Source organism: Engraulis encrasicolus, chromosome 11 (assembly GCF_034702125.1).
Source record: "Engraulis encrasicolus isolate BLACKSEA-1 chromosome 11, IST_EnEncr_1.0, whole genome shotgun sequence".
NCBI classification, from domain to species: Eukaryota; Metazoa; Chordata; class Actinopteri; order Clupeiformes; family Engraulidae; genus Engraulis; species Engraulis encrasicolus.
In genome coordinates, this window is record NC_085867.1 from 41,926,860 (window position 1) to 41,954,003 (window position 27,144).

General features: G+C 41.8%; 2 protein-coding genes across 2 annotated transcripts; one reads left to right on the plus strand and one right to left on the minus strand.

The window, feature by feature from the left end:
• The first annotated feature begins 9,134 nt into the window (after positions 1–9,134).
• Positions 9,135–12,593, plus strand: LOC134459001 (vimentin-like). The gene is made up of 3 exons (XM_063211360.1): positions 9,135–9,838; positions 10,166–10,817; positions 11,114–12,593. Coding segments are annotated over exons 1-3 (1,080 nt in total). The 5' UTR covers positions 9,135–9,411; the 3' UTR covers positions 11,115–12,593.
• A 2,493-nt stretch (positions 12,594–15,086) lies between these two features.
• LOC134458370 (cytochrome P450 3A30-like) lies at positions 15,087–27,113 on the minus strand. The gene is made up of 13 exons (XM_063210664.1): positions 26,899–27,113; positions 26,012–26,105; positions 25,501–25,553; positions 24,747–24,846; positions 24,096–24,209; positions 23,343–23,431; positions 22,080–22,228; positions 21,304–21,431; positions 20,978–21,062; positions 19,882–20,042; positions 18,591–18,817; positions 16,808–16,970; positions 15,087–15,275 (listed from the first exon to the last, which is right to left on the minus strand). Exons 1-13 carry the CDS (start codon positions 26,970–26,972, stop codon positions 15,171–15,173), a joined length of 1,542 nt encoding a protein of 513 aa, XP_063066734.1. The 5' UTR covers positions 26,973–27,113; the 3' UTR covers positions 15,087–15,170.
• Positions 27,114–27,144: the final 31 nt, after the last annotated feature.

The following is a 27,144-nucleotide window of genomic DNA, read 5'->3' on the forward strand; positions in this document are numbered from 1 at the left end:
ATGTCTCGGGTAAAGAGCTGAGGATTTTTAAACTATGGGTCCAAAAATGACAGTGGCTCTGAATATTTTCCCACTCCCCATAAAGCCTGCTGTCCCAAACATGGACATAATCATTTCAATTGATTAAAGAAAAAACTCTCTGATTGAATTGATGATGTCCTCAGTCCAGTAAGTAGTTGTAACAACAAACATCTCCTATGCTTCTGGAACAGCCTCTTCCCTCTCAAAACAGCATAACAAGTGTACTTTTCTGAATTTCTACTTTACTAACGTACACGCTTCAGGACGGCAGGTTTTCTCTCTTTAGGGTCTGCACTGTCTGTTCGTGTGTGTGTTCACAGCCAGTTTTACATACAGCCTCCCCACTCCCTATTTTACCCATGCCAGCAGTTCACCTAGGGGTCGCTGTCGAGAGAGTGCATCCAGAGCCGTAACAGCTCTGAGCGCAGCCCATTCATTCTGAATGGAGTCAACACTCCTCCGTTGGCGCCCCTAGAGTGCAGTGCCACCCGGAAGAGGGGAGTCTCTCGTAATACCCTTAAAACATCTCTGGTGTGTTGAGTCAACGATGCGCACGCATTCAGTGAGGTCGTCGATTCTGAACGGGTCAATAAGTGTACTATTTTCTCTTAAATTTGCATACCTGCCGACCATTACGCATTTTGTGTAGCAGATACGGATTTTGACATCAAACTACGGCGCTGTCACTTCAAAATACGGGAAAAACCAATAGCAAAGTGTGTTCATGGGCCCTTATAAATTGCTCTGTAGACTTGCAACCAGACAGAGCCGTAGACATGGCTCTGCTTGCAATTGTCTCGCGCTGGCCTTTCCATTGGCCAGCAACGTGTGGGGGGGAATATTGACCAATCAGAGCGCTAGTTTGGATGTCTTCATTTGTTATGCTGCGCTCCTCTCGAGCCGAGGCATCAGCTGCGTGCCGACAGAAAGTTTGCTTCGAAATCACACAAGCAGAGAGACTGGTTAATGTAGCCTACTCCTATAATCTCTGAAACAAGTGTCCTCCTCCTGTCATCATGTATTATCCATCTTGGTACTGTCGCTGTAGTTTTACAAGTGAGCACCGTCAAAATCACCGTTTCAAAGGTAAATGGACTTTGAGAAATAGCCTGTATGGGAATAGTGAATTGCGTCCAATTGCTAAATCCCTAAACTTATGAAAATAAATAAAGGCCGAGGTCTGTCGTAATGATTCACCCAATGTTTTGCCGTATTTGACGGCAATATGTTGTTGCTTGTTTTGATATTGGACCGAAACGAGATTACTTCCGAATGAGAAAATGTGTCGATGACCGCGCTATAAATTAGCTGATTAGCAGCAAACTAAATTCGGTTTCCCTTTGCGCCGGATCATTTTAACTCGGGAAAATAATGCGATAGTTCTAACGGTTGTGCTCGGAGTAGGTCTACATCTGTAACCTACCATGACACCGTATAGGAATACTGTTCCCCCTGAGTCATGGCCCATTCTGTGAACAGGTGTAACAGGTCGTGCGTCATACCAAATATGCATCACTCCACGACTACTATCCGTAATCACGTATGGCAATCTATTAATAAAATCAATTATCCTATCATCATATATGTGCCGAACAGTGAACAATAGCCAACTCATGACGGCAGATGAGGGTAGATAGGCCTACTATTATGCAGAGAAGTGAAAAAAAGAAGCGATGCCCCTCAAAAGTTACTGTGGAAGTTCCAAGAGCATTGGCCATTAGCCCCCGTCCCTCAGAGCCACTACATGACGCATTTTGTACTGAATGAATGCTGAAAGTGTGATTTTGATGTTAGCCCCCAAGGTAATAATATTAACCTGATATTATCCTATCTTACTGTAGATAACACTTTTCTTTATCTTTTTCTCTACTGCTGATGCTTCTTCACAGAAGGTGACATCACCATTTATTAGTATTGGGGGAGATGATGTAAGAATCATTACAATTCAACTTTTTGTTCATAAAAATCACTGAAATGCCTCTGTATTTTATGATCAAATTATACATTTTCCTACATGTACCTTCTACAGCCAAACAAATAATCTGCAAATGCTTCAATTTCATACTCAATTCCAGCTCCTTAACACCCCCCAAGTGACCAAATGCTCTGTTTGGCTGGTACATAGGATAACTTAATAGCCACTTAGGCCTACTAGCCAGACTGGTGGTATGTTTGACTAGTAAGATTAACAGCAATATTGGCTGGTGATCAGTAAAGTTAATTTAGAGGCCTGAATTCCAGCACACTATATCATAGCATTTCATTGGTGTTATGGTGTGAAACAAAAAAAAAAAATCTTTCATGAAAGTTTAATAAATTATGGTAGTTCAAAGTACTGTGAAGAGCAAGATAAACTATTTGCCAGATACACGGGATGTTAGGCTAAAATGCATTAAAATGCAGGAAATTGCATCTAAGAAAAGCATTTTTTTCTGGGGGAGGACCCCCCTGCCTGAATGAAGTGTCTCATATCTTCCCTGTTGACATTTGGCAACCCTAGGTGTAGGGCAGACTATGCAAAACAAAGTAGGCTCTCAGATGGGCCCGCCGACGACCCCGTTGCTTTGCCATGCCAAGTTGTTGCGCCGTGAATTGCCGCGCCGCGATAAGTTGCTACTCAATTTTTTTTTAAAAGGTTGGCAGGTATGAATTTGTGAATTGACCGATCACAAGCCACGCCCATTTTTGGTGCATCATAATTCAGCTGGTTAGAACCCTCGGACAACTTGCACCAGGAGAATGTTCAAACTGCTACTACTCCTGTCTTCAAAGTAGCCTAGTCTAAAGAGAAATAAAAAATACTAGTCATTATTCTCATGAAATTTGTTACAGTTCACAAACAATAGCCTATCCTATCCTATCGAATTTGTCAGAGGAAGCATGATGTAACAATCAATGGGCGGGGCTTGGGATTGGTCAATTGGTTTGGACTCTGCTACTGTCATAAAGATAACGTCAACACTTTCTTTTGTATAAAAAAACAAACATTACTAAATAAAATACAAATAAAGATACAAATATCAGCTCATAACAACTAGAAGATGGGCAAAATTGTTTGGATAACAACTCAATTGCATGAGTGAGGAAGAGGAGCTAAGGACGTAGGTAGGCTCAGAGCAGGGTAGGTTGTCTGTAGATTGCATACGACTGATTCTACGTTTCGAATGCGCTTTTGGCAAAAGGAAAATGTCAAGAATATTTTTTTCTACACAATACAGCAACATGGCCTACAAAGTAAAAAATGCAATCACACGAAACTGGGACATATTATTGAGCGATGACACGCTTTCCTCATTGTTTTCAGCACCTCCAACTGTCTCCTTTCGAAGGGCCCCAACACTCAAAGACAGTTTGGTCAAAAGCCACTTACCAGCTGACAAACCCAAGCTGCACTTCCCTAAGCCAAAAGGCACTTACAGATGTGGTGCCTGTAATCACTGTGACAATATTAAGAGGGAGGACAAGTTTGTGGATGTTTTTACACAGAGACTCTTCTATTGTCGTGAATTTGCAAATTGCAATTCAACATTTGTGGTTTACAGATTGGAATGTGAATGTGGATGTTTTTATGTGGGCCGCACCAAACGAAAACTTCGGCAAAGACTGGCTGAACATAAGAATGCCATCAAAACAGTGAACCCCAACTACCCAATGGCTCAACACTACAAAAATGCTGGTCATACCAACCACATGACTCTAAAAGCCATGGTCATTGAAACCATTCCAAAAAGCACCAGAGGGGGTGACAGACTGAAACGGCTCTTACAGAGAGAAACCAGAGAGTGTTTATGGGTAGTACGAGAGAGCAATCTCGCTACTTTTTCCGGGTGGTACTGTCCACTAAGTGGCGCCATCCAGGCAGCGCAGAGGAGCGCCAAGGAGCGCAGAGGCTGTTGAAATGAATGTGGTCCCATGGAGCTCAACCACGATGCTGCCATTGCTTTGGGAGAGAATTGGTATCATCGTTTCATTTTATTTTTCCAAAAGGCAGGATGGATTATCCTTTCAAACAGCAGTTAGTTTGAATGTTTAAACTTGCTGGATCTTTGTAAAATACGTCTTTATTGTCAATATGACGTCACGAGTGGCTTCACACACTGCGTTTGGATTGGTCGGCCGGCTGCATTGCTGTGATCACGACGGCCGTAAAGCAATTTTGTTAGCAAGATGCTAGCGGAGCCTGACTCATAAATGCCAAAGCTGTAGGAAATCAGAAGGACATAACTCCCATATTATTGTACATTTCATTGAAATCCACATTGGTTTCACAGAACTTACAGTAATATTGTCAAGTTTCAGCAGACAGCGAGCACAATTGTCAGTTATTAGCGCCAGCCTTATGACCTCTGCTGTCTCGACAGCGCTCCCTAGGTGAACTGCAGGCACGGGTTTGAGGGCGAGATTCAACACTGTATGTAAACCCACTGTGGAGAAACATTTTGGATCCATACATTGAGGGCCACATCCTACCCTGGTCTTAATGAAGAAATAGACTTTTCTCCTTTTTTATGAAGTACCCCATGTTTGCCCCTTATCGTATTTTTTAATTATGTTGTGTTGTAGACTGCCTTATATGGCCAGTGAAAATGCCATAGTCTTCTGAATTTACCTCTGCCTATGCACCTATAGATGTCTGCATCTAGGCCCCTGTTTTAACTAAGAACTTAACTGGGCCCTTGAAGACTTTTTTGTTATTGTTTGTCCTTGTCTATTGTTTACTTTGCAAATGCACTGGTGATGGGATTTTTATGTTAAAATGTATGTCACACTGCACTGATTTTGATTGGCTGTGTCTCTGTGTCACATGACATGGAATCCATTTTAAAAACATCTTTGCAAGAAGCAACAAAGTTTGCCCTGATGAAGACTCGAAACGCGTAGGCGTTATCCATTAAAATAAAGGATTTTTAACTTTTTTCACTAAGATCAGTGTGCCTCGGATCATTCTTCTGACTACCACTTTCAACAAGGAACCTTTTTTTTGGACCTTCACACTTTGGAGATAGTCACAAGCCAATTAATGAAGTTATCTTGTCCTTTCTGAAGAGCACCTGATTCTTTGACAAACAATTGACCCAACGCAGCACTCTCCTTTTTCCTCTTTTATGTCAATTATCTGTATTTAAAAAAAAATGACCTAGATGTTTCCATAGTGTATACATTTAAGTTTCCAAACAAACAAATTGCCAAGCTTAATTTGTTAAATATTTGAATGAAAGCGAACATTTGCTTTATTTTTTGTCAACAGTGTTATGGACAAATACTATGTCATTTCAAGCATATATAAAAATACTACACAGTTGAGTGATGTTTGAAAGTTCTTATGTCCATTAGCAACACTGTTGTCATTAATCTGTGTAATTGATGGAAAATGTGATTGTTGAGCTTCATAAGTAGGATTTTATGATTCACTGTGATACCGACTGACACTTTTTTTCATTAAAAATCCCTGTAACGTCTGATTTGAATTTAGTCAACCTCCTTCTCTAGAGATAATCCTAGTATCTGTTCATAGGGTTTTTTCAACACCACTTTCAAAACAGTCAACTGTGTTACTCAACTGTGTTACAGTTAACAGTGCAGGGGAACAAGTCGGCACTTTTTTTCTCCCTAAAAAAAAATGATTTTGTTTGTTTGTCCATCAGTATGGAGATAAATTGGAAAAAACACACTCCGCCTCAACTGTCATAACTGATGCGTAACACAGTTGACGGTGACACCGCTTGACATTTCAGCCATTTTCAGGTTGTTGTGCAAACTGAAAACCTCAGAGCTTCCACCAAGACACCTTAATCAATTTATGCCTTTGTACGCTTCGTCTGTTTTTCTACTTTTGATTTCCAATTCAGGTTCTTGTGATTATGTTGAGAATACGGTTGACAGGCAATTTTCTTGCTGTAAGACCATAAAGAATAATGAATTAAATTATGGAAGAGGTGAACTCAAAACTCATGGAACAGTCTTCATATCACCACCCGAAGAGGTAATGACATTTTATGCTGTTGGTTGGTTAGAGGACTTAGGACCAAACCCTTACTGATTTATGGCGGGGATTTCAGTGTGTGACATGGTTAACACAGTTTTCTGGGACGCACACAAAATGGCTAATTTAATGCATAATGGAAAGCACAATAGACTTTTAACAGTTTTGTTCTATTGCTATAACTACCGTGAATCAACATTTGCAATAATCTTGGAAATAACAATGTTTTTTACATGCTAATAGGAAGACTGAATCTGACATTTGGAAAACGAGGACGGCATGAAAACGTCCAAAAACCTGTATAAATAAAATATTCAGTCTTGCAGAGGAAAATAATGTTATGTCTTCAATTTCTGTATTATATGAAAGATAAATGTGTGCTAATGTCCAAAACATCATTGGATGTCGTTAATAGTTAGTGGAATTGGCAAATAAAATCCATGGACTTAAAAGCGCACCCGAGTCGTAGAATCAGCCATACCCATCATGCACCTTGGAGCTAAATTTCAAAGTGCACATGAAATATACATAACAAGTGCAGATGTGAAGAAGGCTCAGTTAGATTTTTTTTAGTAAAGTAGAATACACACACACACACATACACATCATGTCAAGAGTCTGGCCTGGGGCTAGGGCAGATCAAGCATTGGTCTAGTAGTAGATAGTCATGAAAGAGGACAGTCTTGCTACCTCTGGGAGACGGACTTATTGTGATATGAGTAACAAGGTTTGGTAACGAGTTGCCAAGATGCTCCATTCATAATGTTTATTAATTTTGACTCGTCAAAAGTGGGCGTGGCTAAGTGGCGGGTAGTCAGGGTGACGTAAGCCTGCCCTGTTTTTTCAATTGGTCAGGCTTAGCCGTTTTGTTATTTTCATAAACTACAACAATCAAACGAAATAAAAAAAATCTTTCACATTAACACGACCAGGAAAAGATATTATGAGCTGTTATAACATATAATCATGCAAGAAGGTTTAAAAAAAATTGGCATGGCCTCTTTAAATTCTTCCACTTTGCCGCTCAAGGGTGGGCCCTGGGTAGCTTGGGGGCAACTAAGCCTCCTGGGCTGAGCAATGCCTGACTTTAGTGACCCAGAGTGATGAGTTGGCCTGTCATTTGTGCTTATTCTACATGGACCATTCTACGAAATCGGTGCCTTTTATGTCCGAGCATTTAACTATGATGAAAAATAGCTTTAAATTATCTATGAATTGTAGGTCCTAATAAATCAACATTTCTTAGATACATTTTGAAGAAAAAACTTGAAAAAAGATATGAAAACATTTTGAAAAGCTACCCTGAATATGGATAAACATGCATTTCATACCTGTCCCGATGCTAAAATACTTAACTTATCGATGAAATAATAATGAATAAAATCCTTAAAGGGACACTGTGTGAGATTTGTTGTTATTTATTTCCAAAATTCATGCTGCCCATTCACTAATGTTACCTTTTTCATGAATACTGACCACCACCATCAAATTCTAAGTATTCATTATGACTAGAAAAATTGCACTTTTCATACATGAAAAGGGGGATCTTCTCCATGGTCCGCCATTTTGAATTTCCAAAAATAGCCATTTTTAGCTGCAAAAATGACTGTACTTGGATCTTACTTGAAAAGTAAGTTTACTTAGTAAACTTTCATGTAAAGATCAAATTTGGCAATAGGCAGCCCAGTTTCAATGAGCAGCATAGTTGCAGTACCTTTTTTGACGAGCACTGGTTAATTATTCCCCCACCAACCTGGCGGGTCGAGTCGAACCGGTAACCTTTGGGCTACAAGTCTGACACCCTAACCGCTTACCCATGACTGCCATTAACACATCGCTGCACTGACATTTTTGGGATTTTCCCCGATCATATTCAATCACATTCATATTCAACAGTCAGTTATACCTTCTACCATTCTGTAGGACATGGGAAAAGCAAAAGCATGTTCTCTGATGATCTGGTCAATATTTAAATTTCTGTATTTTATTTTATAAGAGTGCACACTCTTGGTACTCAGTCCCGTTACCTAAATTATGTCTCAGATTTTTTTGTTGATTTTAAAAAATCACTAATGTTGGTGAATTACAACAATGTGCAAATTGACCTTGCATTGATAGCATAACCTCCACATTGCTACATTTCACTACTGTTAAAATTTTGTTATCAACAGTTCATTCCTGTTACTAAATCATTCACTCATGTATGTTCATTTTGGAGTAATGTAAGTTATTTCAAGAAAAGGACAGTCATTTTGTTTTCAATAAGGGATTTTACAGGATGAAAGCCGAATATATTTTGATAACAGGACTGAGCACGATACTTTTAAAAGCTTTTTAAACAGGAAAAATATATATTTAAGAGGCTTTAAGATGGCCCCATACCTTTTTTCAAATAGGTAAATGTGTGTGATATTATATTCAGTGTTTAAAATAAATAAATTAAAAACTTGATTTTTGACCAATTCTGACATGGAAAAGGCACCCATTTCGTAGAATGGCCCACATCTGTTTTCACACTGTTCAGGGTTTGTTCACACAGTGTACCAAGCAGGGCCGGTCTGGGGGAGAAATAGGGCCCGGGCACTTTTGGCTTAAAGGTGCTCTTCATCATTAGCGGTGCAGAACTTTTTTTTTTAAAAAAAAATTCTGAAAATAGGGGCCCACCAGGGTGGGGAAATGCCTGCTATGCCAGGTGGCTAGTCCAACATACACATTGCATCTGGCACTTACTGCTTACTAATAAATAGAACTCTAGGCCTACTAGGTCCTTACTAAGGTTATATTGGTAATAAATCCCTTATTGTGCATGAACAAGACATTTGCGAACACATGCCTAGCAAATGTTTGATTTTGCTTATTACATGCCTTACAAGTTACTTACATGTATACAGGCATTAACATTACATGTATTAGTGCTAATAGAATCATAACACTAAAATAAAGTGTTTTCTTTACTTTTAATTGACGGTGTTGATAAAAACAACTAATAACCTATTTTATGAAAAAAGTAAAATATGGGGAAATTGTCCCGATACATTGCTGCACAGACAAGACCATTTGTGATAATGTAATCTACTTCCATATTTTGGATTTTAACTTTTTTTTTCTTTCAAAATGAAAGCCACATTCTCATTTAGCCACATTCTCAAGATACATATAGAAACCATGCAGTAGCTATCCACATTTAAACCATTACAAATACATATTTAAACCGTGTCAAAACCCTGCGAGAGTTTCGAGCCAAGGTGCCAGATTCCTGACTGCCCTTTATAAGCCAAGGGACGAGTCCCTGGACCATCAGTGGCAAGCTCTGATAGCTCCTCCTGGGACACACAGCATCCAGTGGATCTATTACATTGGAAACCCCTACAACCAACCAACACACACCCAAAAGAGATCCAGGAAACATGAGAGGCTCCTCGTACAACAAGACCCTTTCCGTTGTCCGCAGCGGAACCTCCTACAGCCGTGGCCGTACTGGCTACCAGGGTGGTGTCTCTGCCGTTGAGGTCGGCACTGAGCTCCACAAGCAGCACGCCAATGAGAAGGAAGAGATGCAGGAGCTCAATGTGCGCTTCGCCGGCTACATCGACAAGGTCCAGTCCCTGGAAACGAGAAACGCCCAGCTGCAAGCAGAGCTGGCCACCCTGCAGGAACGCTTCAAGGGGGGATTCGGCGGGCTCGGAGACGAGTATGAGCTCAAGTTCAAGGAGATGAGGGGCCTGATTGAGGCCCTGACCGCAGAGAAGGGCGCCGCTGACATCGAGAGGGGATACTTTGAGCAGGAGGCCGAGGTGTGGAGGCTGAAGATCGAGGAAGAGCTCGCCCTCAAAGGTAGGCTGATCTGAAAAGAAGAATCTGAACCTTCTTTGATAATTATCAACAAGTGATATGGGAAAGTATAGTATAGTTTGCAATAGTAATTGCAAAGTGTAACCAGTACACCTGTAGCTGCTACAACTTCCAATATCATAATGTAAAAAAGATGGTAGTCAGATGCAACATTGAATAAAGTGGATTCTGCCCCTCTGTCTTGTCCACTTTGGATTCACGTAGTATAATTGCATGGTTTGTTCTTAACACTTCAAAGTATCCACAGGTTTTACACTTTCATGCAATTCTGACCCATTTCTCTCTTGCACCCCCAATCTGGACTTGCAGACGAAGCTGAGGCGATCCTGCGTGAGTTCCGCCAGGACGTGGACAACGCCACGCAGCAGAAGGCTGAGCTGGAGAGCCGTGTGGAGCAGCTGGTGGCCGAAATCGAGCTCCTCAAGAAGCTGCACGACGAGGAGGTGGCTGATCTGATGCAGCAGATCGAGGACTCCAAGGTGACCGTGGAGCAGGACTCTGAGCGCCCAGACCTGGCCGATTACCTGCGAAACATGCGCGCTGAGATGGAGGCGGTAGCCGCCCGCAACGCACAGGAGGCCGAGAAGTGGTACAAGAGCAAGTTCGACACGCTCAAGGAGAAGGCCGGCCAGCACGAGGAACAGGTGAAGACCATGAAGGCTGAGATCGGCTCCTACCACTCGCAGGTGACCGACCTGCAGAGCCAGATCGACGGCATGCGGGCGCGCAACGCCGCTCTGCAGCAGCAGCTGGACACCATGGACTCCACCCACCTGGACAAGGCAGCCGCACTGGAGTCCGTCATCGCACAGCTGGAGGCACAGCTCTGTGAGACCAAGATGGAGATGAGCAAGTACATGGGAGACTATCAGGAACTGCTGAACATCAAGCTGAAGCTGGACGCAGAGATCGCCACCTACAGGAAACTCCTGGAGAGCGAGGAGATGAGGCTGGGAGTTTGGTACGCATTGTATCTGGCAACCATTATGTTTATTTACTTTAATCTGAGGCCAAGAGGTTGAGCTTATAAAACTCACACATTTGAATTCACATGATTAGTTGGCACAGTATTATTAGATCAATTGTTAGAAAAGAATTTAGAACACATTGGCAAAAAGCCCAGGAAGGGAAAATTTACCCATTACGTTTGTTTACCTGAGAATAATTTCACATTCGAAATGCATTACATATTAGAAATTAGTGAATTTGTGTGCTGAAAATCACATTCATGTTTTTCTTTGTCTCCTCTCTCCTCAGAAAACCACTTGGCCATTCAGGAATAAACAGACGACCTTGACCTGCGCATGACCTTCACCCCTTCCTCCCAGGACACTCCACCACGGCTGTCTGTCATCCACCGAGACCCCAACACCGCAACACACCCACGTCCTTCCAACCCACACTAACTCGGATGTAGGGGGGACATGTGTTGTTCCCACAGCAATTTGGAGTTTGAGTTGATCTAAAAGGTGTCACATGGTGCTACTTTAAAAAAAATAAAAATAAAGCTTGACGTCAGTCAGTGCACATACATGTTTTTGCAGTCTTTCTGTGGTTTGGGGTGTATGCATTCTGGATATTACAAGACATTACACATAAAAGACACATTTATGCAAAGCAACTTACCAGGCTATTGGTTACAGTCCCTACAGCAGTGGTTCTCAACCTTTTTTGAATAAACGCCCCCTGGGCATCATCATAAGCCCCAACCTTGACCTCATCATAAGCCTGCCAACACTCCCATGCCCCCTGGTCCTCATCATGAGCCTCCCAACAACCCCATGACCTCATCATAAGCCTGCCAACACCCCCTTGATTTATAGTTCTTCTGCATCCTTCAATGGACACAAACAAAATGGAGGCAAGGGTAAAGGGGTCTCTCATACTACCAACGAAGCTGCGTTGAATGCTGCAAAGCAGGTCATGGCCCAGACACACACACATCAGATGGAACCCCTTTCTCTCACCAGAGGGCAACATTGTGTTTCAGGAGTATCCTCTGCAAAAGCCGTTTGTTTACATTCCATAAGACTAGAAGACCAAACGAGTTAAATGCTGTAGGCAATGAGTTGTTCAACTGGGGGAAAATTTAGACTAACATGCGTTTCTCTTCCCCATTTGCACAATCAAGGATAAACGTTCAGTGCCAAACAAAACATTGTGAATGTACAGTTTGTAGGTCAAGTAGCTTGAATTGGCTAACTACCCATAGAACTGATTTGCTAGTTGGCACAAAGCCAAAATCGTGAAATAGGCTATGAATAGCTTAAGGCAGTGGTTCTCAAACTTCAGAGGGGCTGAATGCTTCCTCTCAGCTGTATCTTTCTGAACGCCCTCCTAGAGCTCCCAACGCCCCCTTCAGCCATAGGTGATGGGACTGAACCACCAACCCTCTAATCTGAAGATCAACTGGATCTAATCCAGTTCACTTACCATTAGGTTATGGCTACCCAAACCATTGTGGCTGCTGTCTCGGGTTTCCAAACTATGGGTCCAAAAATGACATGGGCCCTTAAATAGTACAATGCAAATTTCAAATTTCAGTAGGATTCACAAGTCTTGGTCAGATGGTGAGGGACATGGCTTCAATCAATTAAATAATATACTCCAATTATTTATCAGACCGTGGAAGATGACAGTGAACGGGGTAAAGAATAATTTTAAGTAGGCATACAGCAGCATCTAATATCTGGTTATAAGATCAATTTCACTAATTGGACTACTAACTGGACTACTTACCTGGGCCTCGTTTCCGAAAGGGCCGTAAGTACTACTTAACGCTACGTGCTACTTAAGTTCACACGTAACACCATCGTAGAGCTCACGGAGCGTTTCCCAAAGCCAACTTAGCAAAGAACCATCGCAGGTTGACACGTAACTCTAAGAGCAATCCACGAGTGGTCTAGAGTAGTCTTAACGCGCTAAGATTGATCGTAGCGGCATGGCACAGTGGAGACACCCACAGGATATGAAGGGAAAAGAAGAAACCTGCGCATAAGATTGCTGTTTTAAGACGCGAGAGGCATGGCACAGTGGAGACACCCATAGGAAAAGAGGAAACTTGCGCTTCAAGTTGATGTTTTAAGACGGGAGTGTAGCCTAAATATCATGGCAGCACAGTTGACACTGCAACGAAAATAAGAAGGTAACATTAATTGTGGATGTGTAGGCCTATACAATAAAAGTAATGTGTTTGGAAATATTTTACAGGTAGTGAAATAGTTCGACTGTGTTTGATAAACCTGGGCATAATTAAACTGTGATCAATCATAATTTGTGTGGGTGCTTCATGAACAAGAACAAGGCAAAATGAATAAGGGGCTTCTTCGGCAACCAGAGACAAGAGTGTTGATGTCGGAGGGCCACTTCCGAAACTTTATTTATTTTATATTTTTTGAAGAAAAATGGTCAGCGAGTTGTTGCACCCTCTTTCATTTTCAAGTAGCCTAAGAAAGGGAAGGCGACGCCGAAAATACATGATAGTTGTAGGCGAAGGGTAAGCTATGACAAAAATGATAAAATGATAAAAAGGCAGCGATGGGGATTCGTGTAGATTTTTTGTTTTAATAACAGCAGACTGCCGTGCAAAAATGTCCTCACAGTTGTGAAAGTCTTGAGCGTGCGGTACTTTGCGCACCGCTCACCACATGTGCCAAGCTCCTCTCCCTATTCCGACTCTAGTAGGCTAAGCAATAACAAAAAGGCAGCGAGAGGATGTGTCCATTTTGATGGACATTGTTTTTCATAACAGCATGCCGACGTGCTCCCGACAGTTGTCAAGCCTTGAACGCCTTGAGGTTGTAACTTTGCGCATCCCAATTTGGAACTCCAACTAGGCCTAGCCTACTTGTCTTCTTAAATATTAAGCTGCAGTAGCCAAGTGCACGCGCTTTATCTGGGTCTTAACGGCGTAGCTCATTATTGCCGTCAGTTGGGAGTTTTGCATGATTTCATTGTGTGTGTGCATTTTATTTCATTTGCCAACAATAACTCCTGTCGATAGTTGCAAACTGCTACAAATGTAGTCCCACCCTTATAGAAAACAACTTTTGATACTGACACACGCCTTACATTTTGTAAATGGTTTAGCAGCAGATGACGGCGCAGTTCACTCCGAGTAGGCTACACTTCAGCACCACATATGTGGACAGCGATCCTTAAGAGCGACGCTACGAATGATCTTAGAGGCTGTGCACGCGCGTTCATGTACGAGTGTCTTTGGGAAACAGTCGTAGGAAATCTAAGAACATTCGTAGGATCACTGGTTAACGACACACGTAAGGCTAAGAACCATCGTTATCGGGAAACTAGGCCCTGGTGAATTGGTCTCAGAGGTGTCAGGAGTTAAAGTAGAAGTTAACAAAAATGCTACAGTTTCCTTCCAACACCCTACAGTAGATGACTTCACAGAGAAAAACTGGTTTAGAAATGACTGTAGGCTACAGTGGTCTTATGATCAGCTGACTCTAAGCTGGATGACATTTTAAGCAGGAATAACTGGTGTAACAATTAACTGCATCATGTGTACTGGTGTGCTGTGCTTTCACCATTCATTTATTTCTACTGTTACTTTGGACATCTCTGTTTGGACCCTCAGTCTACAGCTGAAATGGCCTGTGCCTTTTCTGTGTTGGACATGTCTGTATGTGCTCCGATCACACGTGTCTCAGTGTCTTTGTTACGTTTTTGTTATATGTCATCTGGTGTCTGTTGTGTGTATTTTTAAATACCTGTCCTGCTCCCTTTGAGAGCAAATAAATCAACTTAAACCTGACCTTGAACTATAAACATGAACATGAACTTGCCGTGACTTTCTTTGGATATTTTGCATTACATTACATTACATTGCATTCCATTGCATTGCATTACATTACATTACATTTTGCAGAGACTTATCCAAAGCATAATTTGACAGCTGTGTTGGGCTAGAAATGAGATAGAAATCTAGTGTATGTGGATGGATGATACTATATGACTAGCATAATGGACAGCTGAGGTGAGGAGGGGGGTGAGATATTCAGTGCATGTGGATGGCTATCAGTCAACAAATCATCTAGAAGCATTTCACTGAGTTTAGGAGACAGTGCAATATCCCACGCATGGGAGAGTGGGTGGTGGTGACGACTACATAATTAACATCCTTTGATAGCTCCATTGAGATAGCAATGTGAGAGATGCTAGATATCCAGTGCATTTGGATGTGTGTGTGTGTGTGTGTGTGTGTGTGTGTGTGTGTGTGTGTGTGTGTGTGTGTGTGTGTGTGTGTGTGTGTGTGTGTGTGTGTGTGTGTGTGTGTGTGTGTGTGTGTGTGTGTTCATCCTCTGGGGCTGGGCTGAGCTGCAGATGATCTGGGTACCAGCTGTAGTTTGATGGATCTCTTCGGAGCCATGAACCCAAACGTGTCCAACTCCAGTGGGATCTAAACAAGAAGATTTGATCTGTGAGGATTAGTAGCCCATATGATAAAGAGTTATTTTCCAAATTGCTATAAAACCCACAGTACAGTATCCTTTGCCCTCACCTCTGTCTAGGGCCGAATTAATGCACAGGCTAGATATGGCTACAGCAGGGCTATTCAATTAAATGGCGACGAGGGCCAGTTTTTCTAATTCCTCCCAGTAAAGGGGTCGAACTATACATATGTATTACGATTGCCGACGGTGTTACAAACGCAACATAAGGGGGACTCGAGAAGTGAAAAACGGTATCAAAAAAGGATATTTATTAAACAAAGTCTAGGGTATGAACAAAAAGAGGAGCCGAGCTCCTACATATAAACAAAACCAAAAACGCTTCTCTAAACAGTGACATCAACAAAAAAGGCGAGAGTTTCAAAAAGTCAAAGGTAGTAGGTAGTCAGGGCACGACGGAGGAAGTGCAAAGCCGGATGCTCGATGGAGGAGGGAGAGATGTGGTCACCCTCCGGTTAAATACCCAGTGCTCCGCCCCAATCCACAGCTGTCGCCACTGATCAGCACTGCAAGTCTGTTGAAGGCAACCATTAAATTAAGGGTCCCAACAAGACAGGAATTGATAGGGAAAAAAAACACCAAACTAAACCTGGTGGTAACAGACGGTCAATGAAAAAAATATGGGAGACTTAATTGAATCGGAGGGTCTGGGGTCCTCCCCCAGAAAATGTTGCATTTCTTAGATGTAATTTACAGCATTTTAACGCCTGTGTCCCGTTTCAGCATGATAATGGAAGCCATACTTTTATCTCTAAATTCCGAAAAATGATTCTGTATTTCAAGCAGGGTTGCCAGATGAGGCTGATGATTTCCAGCCCAAAAAAATTCTCAAAACCCACCTGGAAGCACTAAATCCCGCCCAATTCTATTGATTTCTATGGCCAAAATGGTTTCTCCAAAATCCATTTTTTCCCGCAGACGGATGTCCTAAGCAGCCCAATTGGGCGGGACACCGCCCAATCTGGCAACACTGATTTCAAGGGGCTTGTGGGGGGACAGAACCTTGCTGTCCAAGGGCCGCCATTTGAATCGCCCTGGGCTACAGTCTAGAGAGCCCCTCACCTGCCAGGGGCCCCCTGTTTGGCCAAAGAGGGGGATGAATAATTGCAGAATTGTGACACCATGGTCAATTCTATGTGAAGTAAATCAATGTCTGAGGTCCTCTGTGGCACCCATCTTGGAAAATTCAATTGGCACCAATTCAATTGGCAAATTGGGTACATTTAATTGTACTGGTCTTGAGCACATACATGTAGAATTTTACTGCATGCTTGTATCGTAATTTGCTAGGTCAATTCTGTGCAATCAATCCATTTCTGAGGTCTTCTTTGGTGGCCATCTTGGAAAATGACCACTATTGCAAATGGTAAATCGGGTAGATTTGATTATATTAATCTTAAGCACATACCTGCCAAATTTAATGCTTGTATCATAATATGCACGATACTTGCCAAATTGGCCTTGTAGCCACTCAACTCACCTCTGTCTCTGCACAGGTGGAGAGAGTGAAGTTCTGCAGGAGTTCCACAATGGCCAGCTTCATGCTCACCAGAGCGAACCGCATCCCCAGACAGTTCCTGGGTCCAATCCCAAACGGCAGGAATGAATAGGGGTCAATGCTGTCCTTGTTCTCCTTACTGAACCTGCGAGAGGAGACAATGGAAAAAAAACGGCTCTTGGGTTTACCTTCAATCAAAGCTGAACCTACAGTAAGAGATAGTCAATATTTCTTTACAACTTCAATCAAAGTAGCCTGACTCTCGCCAGATCTTTGTGTATTTGCGCACAGCTGTGTCAGCTCACACAAGGTTCTGGAGGATCTTCAGATTTGCCCTGCTCCCGAACCAAAATGCAATAGAGCGAATCAGGTTTGCAGGATTTTCAAAGTTGTGATGTAGTCAAAGTTTAAACATGGTGGAGAAGGGGAAAACAAATGAAATCGTTGTTTCAAACATCAAGGGTGCATTGCATCACTCATCGACATTGATTCTGCAATTTCAACTGTTCGAATTTGTGTGTAGTGAATATTTGTAATAAAGAGTCTCTCTGTTTGTCTGCCTGTCTGTCTACGTGTATTCAGGCTTGTACGAAATTCCGAATTGGATGAATTTGAATTCAAAGTAATGCCATAATACGAACACTAGGTGGTGGTGTTCTATGTACTCTCAATGGGTGGTGTAGCTTACAGTTTTTCTCGATTGCTTACACACAATTTTCGGAATCAGTTCTCGAATTCTCCAAACTCTACACACAAATCTCCATACCTCACACACAGTGGGCAAAACTCCTCACTACCTCTGAAAAATGCACGTCTTCTAAAAAGGTCATTTTGTTCTCAAATGACACACACGAGCAGTCATTTTAATACACTCTTATGTGAACCATTGAACAGTAATATGCACATGGTAAAACTCTATACTCAACTTGACACACAGTAGAAACTTATTTTCTTTGTGTTCTACTTACTAAAGAGGGTATTTTTCTGTAGTAAAATACTGAAATATTATTTTTGGAATTGGAGTACACAGATGTCTGTATAGTTTACATATTTTCTGACATTTGAAAAATTGCACTAATTTATTGTAAAATATTGGGTAGCCACATGAAAGTGATCTCCTGTATAACATTTTGGAGTTCAAAAACTAAACAAATGTGTTTTCTCACTGCATCCACTCATGTTTTCATCAATATCACATGCAAGGTGTGTCCTTATGGGGTGATGATTTCAGATTGTAAACTGGTATGAAGAGAGTCTGCCCATGTGATGAGGAAGTGAACATAGTATGGCAGTTGATTTTAGTATTTTGAATGACAGTGTGTACGAGGGATTTCCTTCATGGAAATTGTGTGTAATCCAGATAATTGTGTGTAGTGGTTTGAAAAGAGTGTGTTTTAAAACTGAAATATGAGTGTAAATAAGGAATTGTGTTTAGTGTTCAGTGACATTGGTTAGGGGAGTTGAGAAATAGGTGAGATGTTCCGAGAATTGTGTGTGAAGTACCAGAACTTGTGTGGAGGCAATCGAGAAAAACTGTAAATTCAAAGAAATTCAAGGTAATGACACCACCTAGTGTTCGTATTATTCGTATACTTTGAGTTGAAATTCATCCAATTTGGAATTTCGTACAAGCCTGACGTATATATCTATCTACACTGTACTACATTATTCTTCTGCCTGCATGTCTGCCTGCTTGTCTGTCCAACAACTTGTCCTGAGGCTGCTGTCAAATACTGCTTTGCGACTCGATCAAACCTCTGCCCACCTCTCTGGATTGAAAGTGTCTGGGTCGGTCCAAAGGTCCGGATCTCTTTGGAGGGGAAACGTGGGGGCCATGACCACCATCCCCTTGGGGATGAGGACGCCGCGGATGTCCACTGTCTTCTTGCAGACCCTGTCAACGCGAGCAGCGGGCGGGTAGAGGCGTAGGGTTTCATTGATCACACAGTCCAGATACTCCATCTGCATCAAGGGCTCGTATTGGACATCGGACTGTAGAGGATGAGAGGAGAGGAGAGGAGAGGAGAGGAGAGGAGAAAGGAGAGAAGAAGAGAGTAGGGGAATGGGGGAGAAGAGAAGAGAAGAGAAGAGAAGAGAAGAGAAGAGAAGAGAAGAGAAGAGAAGAGAAGAGAAGAGAAGAGAAGAAAGGGCAAGCGAGTGAGCAGATGAAAGATGAGAAGAACAACAGAGAAGAGAAGAGAAGAGAAGAGAAGAGAAGAGAAGAGAAGAGAAGAGAAGAGAAGAAAGGGCAAGCGAGTGAGCAGATGAAAGATGAGAAGAACAACAGAGAAGAGAAGAGAAGAGAAGAGAAGAGAAGAGAAGAGAAGAGAAGAGAAGAGAAGAGAAGAGAAGAGAAGAGAAGAGAAGAGAAGAGAAGAGAAGAGAAGAGAAGAGAAGAGAAGAGACTTGAAAGTTCCCACAGAGTGAGTTCCTAGAAAAATTGCCTGGTGCAGAAGCATTTTCGTGTATGGATTTCTAACAACCTTGTTTGTCGACCCCACTTTGAGAACCACTTATAGAGGTAGGATATTAGAGTTGACGCGACAATTTGTAACAGCACTGGAAAATGGCAAGTGCAGCCTCCATCTTGTGTAGGTAGTGTAGGTACTCTTCAGTCATTGCAAATCAATGGAGAGCATGCTCACCACTGTCAAAAAATTACTAAAACTGTGTGAAATGTCAGGCTGAATATCTACTTAAATCGTATGTGTCTATAAAATACATTTTAAAATCACTTTATATTAATTATGTAAATACAGTATTTAGCAACACACTTCAACTATTGTCAGTGCATAGTGTGTTGCTGGACATTTTTACATTATTAAGCCATTTTTGACAGAGGTGAGCCCCCTTTTCCATTCATTCACATTCCATGTCTACCTCCAAATAATGGCTGAATTATTGTGAAAAAGGGAGCGGGTTCACTCTAGTCTAATATTCTACCTCTATGGAACCTCTGCTCTATAGTCCAACTCCCAAACCGTTAGGCCACGACAGGGCACCACAGGTACCACAGCTGCCCTTTTTCAGTGCAGGAAGTGGTGGTGAAGGGTCACCTTGTCTGGGAAGACCTCATCGATCTCATCCTGCAGCTTCTTCATGGTGTCTGGGTTTGTGGCCAAGTTGTAACACAGGAAGTTCAAGGTTGTGCTGGTGGTCTCGTAGCCAGCAAAGATGAACAGCAACGACTGAGACAGAATCTCATGGTCGTTCAGACCTAGATGAGATATATGCACACATACAGGGCCGGATTAAGATGGTCTGGGGCCTCAAGACTACAGGTTGCTGTGGGCCCCCTGGAAGGCAGATTTCCTGACGAATTTACATAGACGGTGTCATAATTGCAAGCTAGGAATTCAAGATAACATGTCAACCAACTGTACTCAAAATGACACATGATTTTTTCAATATTGCATCCTGTCACAATCCTGCATTTTTTTTTAAATTATTATCTTTTTTTTACTTATGGTCAATCAGGGGCCTCCTGGCAGGTGGAGCCCCTAGGCTGCTAGGCCCTAGGCTACTGTGTTTGGGTTTAGTGACCTTTTTGTGTCAGAAATTCAGAAAATGCACGCACATCAGTAGCACAGGTGCTGGACCAAACAGAAGGAAATGAAAGGAAATCATAAAGGTCCGAAGCACTGTTCTATGCTCCCATAAAGTTTAATGGCACAATGTTTCGGACGCTCAGTCCTTCACAGGTTGCACTTTGAGGAAGGTCTGAGCGTCCAAAACATTGTGCCATTAAACTTTGTTGGGGGCATAGAACACAGTCTTGCGGACCTTTATCATTTATTTTTCTTTTTGTGTCAAGAAACAAAAGAGAGCAAAGCTACCAAGTTCCAAACAGAACTCCATGCTCCAAAAAATGCGGATGCTATCTTTGGGTATTTCTTCCTCTGATATACAATATGTTTTTTATTATTATTTCTACCTATGCTTGATAATGACTTAGATGAATTTAAATATCCGAGTTGAATAGCGATTTCCGGGTAACCAGAAAGTTGAGCCCTGAGTGACAGACTGCGCCGGAATACCAGTGTTCAGCTCAGAGAGGACAGTAGAGAGAGTTTGAAGATCTGAGTCAACGCTTGATATACTGTATACTTATATGTACTGACTTATAAAGTTAAAGAGAGAGATGATTTATACCCTTGTGTATCTCTTCTCCTGTTATGTTGTCTCTAGCCTTTGTGGACTGTGAGTCCATCATCAGCTGTAGGAAGTCAACTCTTTTCTGCAATCGTCAAAAACACATAGCAGTAAATAAGATCAGTTTATCAAAATGTTATATTTAAAATGTGACAACACACACAGACACACACACAGACACACACACACAAACACACACACACACACACACACACACACACACACACACACACACACACACACACACACACACACACACACACACACACACACACACACACACACACACACACACACACACACACAATGTAGTCATTGTTCTGCACCTTAGGAGTGATGGTCTCCCTCTGGGCCTGGATGTTCTTCAGGGAAGCGTAAAAGAAGTCTGTCACAGATAGGGGGAACAGGGCGAACCCCATCCTCTCCAGGACAGGTGTCATGAAAGGGAAGAATACTGTGGAAAAAAAATAGAAGAAAAGTCATTATTAGATTTGAACCTAATGGAGAGATTGATATTATATTGTGCTGTGTTGTTGAGAGATAGGCCTACAAGAGATATGGAGAGGAGAGGGTAATTTTGTATTGTGCTGTGTTTTACTTTGTTGTGAGTTGGTTGTTGTTGTGCTTAAATATTAATAAATGCCATCAATTGTTCTGCTCAGAGGTAAATTCACATTATCCAACTAAAGATAAAAGGCAAAGTGCTGTGCCTTTGTACAACGTATACAATAGAATACATTTAGCTCCTTAAGACACGGCATTATAAATGAGCTGTTACCAGAATGGCAATGACCAAGTTGTAATGTATTACTAAAGGCCCTGTGCACTGTCATAGTAGTGTAGTACTATAGTAGTTAATGTTCAATGTCTATTACAGCGTGCCACAGGAGTTACGGCGTGCATTAAGGGGCTACGTTAGAATAGAAAACACATTAATCGAATACAAATAGAATAGAATAGAATAGAATAGAATAGAATAGAATAGAATAGTCTGTGTGAATGGTGGAGGATGGAGGTGAGCAATAGGTATTCCTTCGTTCATTCATTCATTCATTCATTCATTCATTCATTCATTGAGACAATATATGAGACAGTATCTTACAGACGATAATGAGGAGAGGGTTCAGCAGGTCAAACTTGAGCATCTTCTTGATGTGGGTGACGAAGGGGTCTTTGGGGTTGTTGAGGGAGTCAATGTCCACACTGAACGCAGTGCTGGTCACCACATCCATGCTGTACGCACCAAAATACCTGTGGGGGAAAAAGAGTTATGAAAAAGACACAGCATTTTGTACACAGGCAAAAAGCTTTCTCTCTCTCTCTCTCTCTCTGATATCTTTTTTCTTTCTTTATCGTCTCTTCATGACCCATGTTCTCTGTCTGTCTGTTTATATTTTAGTCTTTTTAGTGTGTCAACCTTGTTGGACAGGTTGTACAATATGGGCTGTCTTCCATCTTGTCATGAAAGGGAAACAGACTGCATTCTCGGCACAGTACAAATACCAGTGCTAATACCACTGCTTAACTCAGTTTTGGATAACTGCTGGTCCCACTTAAAAAATAGTGTTAATTGTGGTGTTGGAATGCTTGCCCATGTAAAAATCTTTTGATTACTACGCGCAGCTTGCGTGGTCACCGTAGATTCTGGCATATTCTGGCAGTTTAACCATTCTTTAGTGAAGGCTTTATTAACATCAACTTTGGCAGTTTTACACAACAAAGCGCCATTAAATCGCTATAATCTCCTCCGTAAAAGTTGTGATATTCATATACATATAACACAAGGCTTGCAGCAGCAGGGAGACTGAGCATCCCAAAGAGCAATAGAGTAAACTGTTTTTTAAAAAACAAGTGAAAAAACATCTGAGCCTATCATACATAAACTAGGTTAGTGCAGAGGTAGAGATGTTTCTCACAAGGTCTTAAACCATTATTATAGTAATTTAAATGTTTATATTATATATTTTCTTTTCAATGTATGGTGCTTAAATTAATGTACAGATTTGTGTTTAACTGTGTGTGTTTTATAGTTGGACCCTAGGAAGAACAGCTAATGGGGATCCTAATAAACTAAACTAAACTAAAAGCTTCCCGAGGTCAACATCCTTCTAACACTACATGGCATGCATGGATTCTGCAATATTCTGGAAGTCAGACTACTCACTCCTTAGTGTTATACGGCTTGACCAGGTCAACATCCTCCTAACGCTACACGTGGGACACTGAAATATTCTGAAAGCTTGTCTATTCACACGACGTATGTGGATACCATGGATTAAGGAATATTGTGGAAGCTTGACTACTGACAACACAGCATGCATGGATACCACATATTCTGGAATATTCTGGAATCTTGACCACTTACTCTTTGGTGTTGGAAGGCTTGCTGACATTAGCATCCTTCCTCATGCTCTTGACCAGGTTGGAGGAGTGAGACTTCATGATCCCAAACATCTGATGGAAGATTATAGGAACATGGATATGGAAATTCGTGTACATGACATTATCAGATGAGTACTAAAACTAAAAATATTACACAGTGCACCTTTAAAAGCGAAAGTTTGGGAGAAGCGTAACGAAATTTGACACCCTAACTAACCACCTGCTTCTTATTCTCCGCTCAGCTGTCAATCGGTGTAATTTAAGCCCAACGAAATTGGTACGCCCCTTAATTAATCACACAGCTTTTTTTCTCCGCTCACCTGTCTCCAGGCAGAAACCTTTCTCGCTCGCACCCACCACCTCCCCACTCGCCTCCCTTCTACCGATGTTCGATCCTGCCCTCACTTCCTCCCAAGTCCAGTACCCCAACCTTGACAATGTTTACCACGTAGGCATTTCTCTGGCTTGGCAGTACTTCAGCACCATGGCCAGCGATCTTGTCCAAAACACTACTCTAATCGTAATCTCCGTACACCACTAATCGCACTTTAATGATCGGTCCACCTGCTCAGACAGCTGCTCTCCAGCGAGAGACACACAACCACAAGAAGCCTGTTCTCCTGTGAGAACAAAGATATATGCATACATGCTGTTCCAAACCTCAGATCTGAAATAGATTACATTAAATTATATTTCACTGAAGATCTTGTACAAGCAGTCAGGCAGGTAGACAAACCTCCTTCAGTCGTCCGCTGGTGAAAGAGGGAGACAGCACACTGCGAATCCTCCTCCAGTCCTCATCCTCAGCATTGAAGATTGCATCATACATGGGCCCATTGAGACCAAAATTCTATGAGCAGAGGCATATAATATAATGTGACAACTGTAGCCTACCCGTCTGTAATGTAATGCAATGTTATGTAATAACAGGTCCCTACCCATTTGTAATGTAATAAAGATAGCCTTCCACTTTGTAATGTAATGTAATGAGATAACAGTAGCCTTGCTGTGTGTAATGTGAAAGCATGATGTAATGTGAAAGCAGTAGCCTACCTGTGTGTAATGTAATTGAATGTGATATAATGGTAGTAACCTACCCTGCTGTAAAGTAATGTAATAACAGTAAACTACTAATATTGTGAGAACAGTGGCCATACCTGTCTGTAATGGAATATGTCTGTAATGTAATTTAATGCAATGTGATAATAACAGCAGTCTACCTGTAACAATGTTACGTATGTAATGACAGTGGGCTAATGTAGTATAATATAATGTCTGTAACGTAATGCAATGTCATGTAATGTAATGCAATCTAATGAGAGTAGCCTACCCATCTGAAGTAATGTAATGTAATGTAAATTAATGTAACGTTTTAACAGTAGCTTACCCGTCTGTTGGTAAAATAGGAGTAGCACTCCTTCACCATGACCGTTTTGATCAGCTCTGTGTCCATGGTGCAGAGGATAGGTTGCCGCCCATCAAAAATTCTAAAAAAAGGAAACGAATACTAGGGACTTATTAAGCGGGTGTGGGGGAAGTGCCAGCACTGTAGAAGCCACCCATTTTATGCTACACAGTCTCACCCCAAGTAGTCAATATCTGAGTACCTTTGACCAGACTGCAATTTTTGACGTCTTGGGTATTCCTTCCACGTCACATTTTGACTATGTCCTCAAAGGCGCCCCCTTGTGGCAGCATAACATCATTGAGGTTAGGTTTAGGAATAGGTTTAGGGTTAGGCCACATAGTCAAAATGTGACGTGGAAGGAATACCCAAGACGTCAAAAATTGCAGTCTGGTCCAAGGTAGTCAGAAATTGACTACTTGGGGTGAGACTGCGTTGGTTTATCCTGTTCCATATGTGCCTACCAAGAATTTCCACGACAGATCCAAGGTGCTCCCAGCTATACCTTCCAAGGAGCAATCATGGTGCAGTCAAAAAAATGACTCAAAATCAGTATCTCCTATGATGCTATATTATACTGTACACTTCAAAAAGTCTTGACCATTACCAGCCATTGAAATGCAAGTAAACACTGTTTTGTGATAATTACGAAAAACAGAAGCCGAATTTCCTTGCACATAGCCCACATCTGGCCATGACTCTTTCAAGGTGACCTAGAATCCAAATAGTTTCTTACCCCCACATCTTCCCATACTTGTGGAAACACTCCATGTCAAAGTTGTGGAAACCCTAAAAAAAAAAACAATAAAATGTGAAGTCAGTTGCTGCGGCCATTAGATTTTTTAATGGGTCATATCTGGCCCGCGGGCTGCTAGTTGGATAGGCATGGATTACTATCCTCTGGTCTGTCGTGTCAACAAAGAGGTGATTTGATGACACGTCATATTATCTCGCTCTGAAATTGTAGTTAAAATTTTCATGTTTGTGATTTGAAAAACAATGAAAAGGTTTAATATGTAACAGCATATACGTATACCACCGCAAGTATACCACCGCAGCCCCCGCAAGGCAGGGGGGCCCATACGAGGTGGTAACTTGCAAGGGGGCGTGAAGTACTCGTGTTACGCCAGTGTGTGTACAGTGGCAGCCCAAGCAATCCCCTATGAGCACATGATGAATTATAGTGATGGGGCACACTGATGTTTGTTTAAAAGGTGAATTCTGCTTAAAATAAAAAGACCACTGACCTTTTTGTAGTTGAGCATGTTTCCAAAAAACAGCACAGGCTTTGGGCCTGGGATGCCCAGTTTCTGGAAGGTGTCATAGGGCCAGTATCCATATCTATTTTTTAAAAGTAGCATAACACTTTACATTACGGATCGCTAATAAGGTAGTAATTTCATGGAAGTAGTCCCTGTAGCAATGTGGGGTCAAATGCAACCTTCTGATCTTTGCCAGACACAGCGTTGGCTATCCCAGCCAGCCTGCTGCCACCTCTTGCAGTGGAAGGTGCCATCGTGACACCAGCTGGTGGCAAATTTGTATATTGTGGTGTGGAATAATTGTTAGTGCATGTTAGTTTAATTTCAGTGTCATTGCATGGTAATGATTGTTTATAACTATATCAAAGAAATGACCACGCAGTATCCAGTGCAATTACGCTTCACTTTCTTGGTAATAGCAATGCATACAGCTTTCAACTAAAACAGTTAAATGTTAGTAAGTAGGCCTACATGGTTACAGTCAGGTATTACACAGCAAAGGAATGAAAGACACTAATCAAGTCATTGAAGTAATTAGATGGTAATGCAGTAACTAAACTGTCAATTATTTCATGGAAAATGGGGCCAACAAACAAAAACACACAGGCTGCTCATATGTGTCCATAGAGCCAGTATCCATATCTATACAAATATAGCAAAACACTTTATTTGTGTTTGTGTTTTGTGCCTACAGCACTGGTGTGCATGATGATGCAACAGCTAAGCCACCTACACTTGAAAGCAGGACCCACTGACCTGCAGTAGCCTACCACGTCAGTGTCATGACCCAGAACAACTAGTAGCCCACTGTAGAGAGTTCCACTGCAGGAATGACATGCATTATGATGAGGTTATAAAGCAATGTAACTTACACTAAAAGCAGCACCAGGAAGAGTAGAAATAGGACCCAGGTGTGAACAGGTAAGAAGCCCAGGTAATGCCACATCTTGATGAAAACACCTGGAGAGCAAACAAGCAAGCAAGCTACAGTAAACTGTGTATGCAGTCCAGTCTTGCTGTAGATAGATAGACTACCTGTCGCTGTGTATCTGGTAAATCATTTATTGATACGGCTTGCACCAGGCATGTTGGCACATGGAAGACTGCTCATTAACTTA